This window comes from Chinchilla lanigera, unplaced genomic scaffold, assembly GCF_000276665.1.
Source record: "Chinchilla lanigera isolate Chin_1 unplaced genomic scaffold, ChiLan1.0 scaffold00008, whole genome shotgun sequence".
Lineage (NCBI taxonomy): Eukaryota > Metazoa > Chordata > Mammalia > Rodentia > Chinchillidae > Chinchilla > Chinchilla lanigera.
This window is the reverse complement of record NW_004955409.1, coordinates 26,183,863-26,190,278: the sequence shown is the minus strand read 5'-3', so window position 1 is coordinate 26,190,278 and position 6,416 is coordinate 26,183,863. Positions and strand designations below refer to the sequence as shown.

At 36.1% G+C, this 6,416-nt stretch overlaps 1 protein-coding gene across 1 annotated transcript in view; it reads right to left on the bottom strand.

Annotated features, from left to right (window-relative positions):
* Positions 1–6,416, bottom strand: part of Baz1a (bromodomain adjacent to zinc finger domain, 1A) — a gene marked incomplete in the record, with an annotated part of 95,000 nt that overhangs the window by 41,682 nt on the left and 46,902 nt on the right. Inside the window, 2 exon segments of the mRNA XM_013510376.1 lie at positions 1,284–1,371; positions 4,547–4,648. Coding sequence (XP_013365830.1) covers positions 1,284–1,371; positions 4,547–4,648 — 190 coding nt within the window.

Below are 6,416 nucleotides of genomic sequence, written 5' to 3'. Positions count from 1 at the left end.
CCTTGAACTCACTACGTAGCCCAGGATGGCCTTGAACTGCAGCTATCCACCTGCCTCAGCTTCCAGAAGTGCTGGGATGACAGGTGTACACCACCATGCCTGGCTCCATTTTTCTACTGGAGCGCTAATGTTCTCCTAATTAATTTTAGCTCTTTATTGTCTTCACTGTAGGTATTTTTCTCTATGGTACCACACTGGTATCTTGGCTTAACAACTTGATCTATTCTACGGTTTTGGAAAAGATGGCCAGATTTGTGTTTGTGTGGGAAAGATGGCTGGGGTTGTATGTGTCATCTGATATAGAGTTTGAAAACAAAACAAAATTTTGCCAAACACTTCCGTATGTGAAGCAAACTGCAAAAAAAGCACTCATGAACCAAGGTACCACTGCACTTGCTTTTGAAATTTGTTCGTAACATTTAAACCTACCTGTTTATATTATCAACTCAGTCTCGTTGGTATTTCTTTTCTATTGCTCCTCTTAAGTATTTCAGCTTGCGTAACATTAAAATTTATTGCAGTTCTTATTTTGCATGAGGTTTATTTTTCCAAGTGATTAACCCATGTCCTGCTTTTATTTATTACACCATTTGCTATTCCTCTAGAGATCTGAAAGGTTACTTTTCATATAAATATATTTTAAAAATATTTTTAAATTTACATAAAAGAAAATGCATGTTAAGCATCATCAGCTGATTTCTGACAAATGCATACATCTTTCTAACTCATCCATTGCTTTTTTTACTTAATGCCTCTCTATCTCAATGTGTTAGGTATTTCACATCTTTAAAAATTAATATTAGTTTTACCATTTAACTTTTCATTTAATGTACAATGTGAGGCCTAAAACTTTATTTTTCCCTTTTAATAGCTAGTAATAAAATATAACCTATCTCTTTAGCCTATGTTGTTCTATTGATACATTGTTTTCTTATTTGGTAGGACGTTTTAAAATCATTCTTTGAACTCATCTATTATTTATAAGCCAGAACCACACAATTAGAAATCTGTAGTAGCCCCACTTCCTAACTTTTCTTTGTTCCAAGTTTTTCATCTATTTTTCTCCAGTCCTGGTTGATGTTTTGTGTAAGAAAGAAAGTGGTAGTGAAGGAGCCATCTAACAATTCTAGCAACTGCAAAAATAGTATTTAGTCCAAGAAATATTTTTAAAAAGTACTCAAAATTGAGTCCAGATAAAAAAGAGAGCCATTTACACCCATCTTGCAAGTACTATTTCTGCAGTGCTTCTTCCTTCCAACAAGTCATTTCATTGTTCTGGTTACCTTAATTTTAATGATTCCATCTTGTGGTTCACAGTGTTGCTTCAGAAAAAGCTTTAGTTTTTCATGAGAAAATAGGTGTTTTCTCCGGCTACACAGGGAAAGAAGAGAAGGCAGTGTTACTATCAAAGAATTCAACTCACGGCTGGGGATATACCTCAGTAGCATAAGTGTCTGCCTGCCAAGTTTGATTCCCAGTACCGAGAAAGGGAAACAACAAAAACCAAAAAAACCCCAAAGAATTCAACTCAAACTCCATCATCTCTACAAATTTATAACCTAAACTAGACAATGAAGGATATTTCATCTTCCAATAGTACTTATGTATAAGCTATGAGAAACTTTATACAGTGGTATCTATGCTGGAAGTTATAAGTTGAGTGGATTTATTATAAAATGTCTACTACAATAAAAAATACAAAAGTATCCCTGGAAAATTTTAAGTGTTTTAATTACATTCAATGTACTCTCACTAATAAAAAACCGAGTTAAAAGCTATGATAAAAAAATTAAAAAAAATTAAAACAGCAGGGAGAAAGACAAAAATAAAAAGTACTGTAATCCAGTCTAGACAATGGATCTAAAAGTGTACCTTGGTATAGTATAATTTTCTTTTGTGTTTTATGGTCCACTACTCTGGTTTAAATCTGTATACAGTATATGATAATTAACTTCATAAGGTCTTATAAGATAAACAATGAATCTGATGCTGGAAAAATTAAATACAGGTGGAGCAAGGGGGAGAAGAAAGGAATGGAAATGTGTTATGCACGTGTACCAATCCCTTCCATGAATGTAGTTGTTATGTACTGCAAACCTGTATTAATAAAAGTCAAAAAGTAATACTGGAAAAAAAAAAGCTAGAATGAGGGTGAGTGTGGTGGCACACGCCTGTAATCCCAGCACTAGGGAGGCTTAGGCAGGAGGATTGCCTCGAGTTTGAGTTCAAGGCCAGCCTGAACTACACAGTAAGACCTTGTCTCAAAAAAAAAAAAAAGGCTATGATAAAAAGGGAATAAACAACATTTGAAAGCAGTAGTCTCCCAAAAATGTGTATTCTTTTCCTGCATTTTAAGTACCGTGACAGTAAAGACCTGGGTTCACTAGTGTACTCTAGCACCATACAGCAGCTGCCAAGACGAAGTCAAACTGTATTAATTTACATCCCCACCAACATTATCGAAGGGCTCATTTCCCTGCTCGTCCTTGCCAGTACATACTGCTTTCTGTGCTCTGACGGGGCTGAGATGAAATCGTCTGTTGACTACTGAATAGCTCTCAAGGACTGCATTGTCCTATACATTAGCTACTGACTATATCACAGTTTTTGAGACAGGTTCTTGCTACATTGCCAAGGCTCACTTTGAACTCACCCATCTTCTTGCCTCAGCCTCACAAGTAGCTGGAATTACAGGTGCATAGTAGCACACCCAGTTTTACATGTGGCTTTTTAGTAAATAAAAAAATTCAGTCCGTTACCCTAAATAGTCACATTTAAAGTGTTTAACAGCCAGACAACAGCCACTGGCTATAAGGTCTATCAGTAAAATGATGAAATGTAAGTAAAAGAGATTGAAAAATTAAAGATTACAGTATATAAATAATGTATCTTGAACTAAAGGCAAAAGGAAAAAAATTTACCAAGGAAAATGTTCAGTCATAACTATAATATTCATTAGCTCATATACTAAACAAATCGGGGGTGCACATCTGTAATCCTAGCACTTGGGAGGCTGTGGTAGGAGGATCACCGCGAGTTCAAGGCCAGCCTGGCCTACAAAGTGAGCTCAAGGCAGACCTGAACTGCATAGTGAGACCCTGTCTCAAAAAAGACAAAAAACAACCAAATAAACTAAACAAACTATAAAGTTTTAATAACACATGAATATTAGATTAGGAAAATTATTTTTCAAGGTACAATAAATAAAATGTAGAATGCTTTCTTTAGAGCTCTTAAACTAATATACCCTTCAAAACTAACAACAAAACTAACAAACCAACTGACAAGCCACGTACCTCAATACAGACCTAGAAAATGCTACATCTGCCTCAGGATTTACTTTACACATATTACTCTTCTTTGGACGCACAAGTATGTATGGGACAAACAGCATGTAATAAGTAAAATTATTTCACATCAAATGATATGTAAGATTGATTCCTAGAAGCTTGGTAACATCAGCTTATTCTCAGATGACTAAGAGCCTAACCACAACGGGCAACAAGAAGAATTTTCCTAACATCAATCTCTGACACCCACAGCCAATTCTTTCACACAGTAGGTACTATCTCCCTTTCTGATTGGGTCTCAAACAAAAGACTTTAAGGATATTTATATTTTATTATGTAATCCCCCCATCACTGCTGGGGATGGAACCCCAGATCTTGTAGATGCTAAGCATGGGCTCCACACTAAGCTACATTCCCATTCCCTATTTAACTTTCTCAAGGAAAAGAGACTCACCAGGTACCTGTGTTTAATGATTAAAATACTACAAATGTGATATTTTTGTAAGTACATTCAAATTTTTGAGCTTTGAAAACTGAATTCTCTTATGAGGAATACTTCATAAATAGGATACTTAATTCTTCAGCTTGAAGACTATTTGGGGGCACTTACTAATCTAAACAAAGGGCTCAAGGAGTCCATTTGGATTCATTTTTATCATTCTATGAATATAAAAATACAAATTTATTTTATTTTTAATTTTAATTTTCTTTTGGTACCAGGAATCAAACACAGGACCTTGCACTTGCCAGGCAGGCACGTATGCCATTGAGCTATATCGCCGATCTAATTTATTTTAAAATGAGAGCAGTTAGGCGTGGTGGTGCACATTTATGATCCTAGCACTCAGGAGGCTAAGGCAGGAGGACTGCCATGAGTTGGAGGACAGCCTGAACTACATAGTGAAATCTTGTCTCAAAATAAACCAGCCAGGCATGGTGGTGCATACCCGTAATCCCAACAATTGGGAGGCTGAGGCAGGAGGATCATTGTGAGTTCGAGACCAGCCTGGGCTACAGAGCTCAAGGCTAGCCTGAACTGCATAGCGAGACCCTGTCTCAAAAACACACACACATACCAAAAACAAAAACAAAAACAAAAACAAAAACAAAAACAAAAACAAAAACAAAACACCACCCGGAAAAAAAGGAAATGACCACTTGCAACACTACCCATTTGTTTTAAATCAAACCTTCTTACTCTAATATACATAATTATTTTACTTTAAACTACAATAGGAGAAGATACTGATTTTTACCTGATTTGTGTTGCTTTAACAATTGCAGATTCATATAATTCCTTTTTAGTGGGTTGCACCTTGTACTTGAATAATAAAGGATCAATTGCATCTTTTTTCTTTCTAGAAAGGAGGAAAAAAAACAAGTCAGTATAACTTGGAAACGAGATTTGTGGGAACCTAGTTTCCATGAATATACTAGAAGAATCTTACATACATTTATTTTAACTACTTCCCTCATTCTACTAGCCAAAATAGCATAAAGCACAAACTAATTTTGGTAGGTGTTACGGTTTATATCTAGATGTCCCCCTAAAGCCTCATGCAGTCATAGGTGGGGCTTTTTCAGAGGTGGCTGGATCCGAAGTGTGTGATGCTGAGAGTGAGGGTGTGAGATCACTAAATTAGTCCACTGATTGGTTTGGCATAGTTCTGGGTATGAGTGCTATGGGCAGGTAGCACAGATAGAATAGTAAGGGATAGAAAAAAAGCTGCTACTGTCCCTTGTAGCTTGCTGCCTTGCTGATGTCTGCCTTCTGCCTGCCATGGATTACTTCTCCTCTGTGATACCCCTCTGCCATGCCACCCAGTCAACTATGAACTGAGATCTCTGCAGACTGTGAACCAAATAAACCTTTCTTCCTTTAACTTTGGGTGTTGGGTATTTTGCCTCAGTAATAAAAGTAACTAAGACAGTAGGTATTTTAACTATTTATTCAATAAATTTTCACTGTTTAAGTGGGTTAAATAAACTAGAGGTAAATAAACACTGAGCACTCAATTTAGGTTAAATAAGTTGATAAAAAGTAGTTCTCAGACTCGCCTTTTTTGGTACCAAGATTCAAACTCAGGACCTTGTGCTTGCCAGGTAGGCACTGTGCCACTGAGCTATATCCTGGACTTACTTTTAAACTTTCTTTTTCACAGCTGTATACCCCAAAATATCCACTCATCTATTGAATGATATCATGGTTGCTTCCATGTTTTGGTAATTACAAATAAAGCTCCTATCAGTATCTACATGCAAGTTTTTATGTGGATGTAAATTTTTAATACATTTGGGTAAATATGACACAGTACAATTGTTGGATTACCTAAGAGAATATCTAGTTTTGTTAGAAACTGCCAAATTGTCTTAGGTAGTTATAACATTTTTAATTCCCACCAGCAACTAATGAAAGTTTCTTTCCTTTGCTCCACAGCTTCTTGAGCGTTTAGTGTTGTCAATGTTTTGGATTTTTGGCTACTATAAGGCAGCATCTCATTTTAATTTCTTCTAGTTCCCTAAAGAAAATTGATATGGAACACCTTCCACACTGCTTCCTTCCACACTGCCACCTACACATCTTTGTAGGTAAAGTGTCTGTTCAGGTCTTTTGTCCCTATTTTAACTCAGTTGCTCATTTTCTTATTGTAGACTTTTTAGAGCTCTTTGTGAGAATTTTAAGAGTTCTTATCAGATGTCTTCCACAAATATTTTCTTCCAGTCTGTAGCTTGTAATCTCATTCTCTCAACATCATCTGTAGCAGATCAAATGTGTTTAATGAAGCCTAGCTTATTGGTTATTTCTTTCATGCACTGCTCTTTTCGTTTTGTATCTGAAAAGTCATCGCCATATTTAAGATCATCCAGGTTTTCTCCTTTGTTATCTCTAGGGTAGTGATGGCAAAACTTTCAGAGGTTTCATTGATCACAAAAAGCCCATCTGTGGTCTGCATGGTATAGGTTCGCCACTAAAGTCTTAAGGGTTTGGATAGTTCTGTGTTTACATTTAGGTCTGTGATCCATCTTGAGCTAATTTCTGTGATGGGAACATTTACATTTATTTTTTGCAAGTAAATGTTTAATTGTTCCAGAACCATTTGCTGAGATTATCTTTGCTCTACTGTA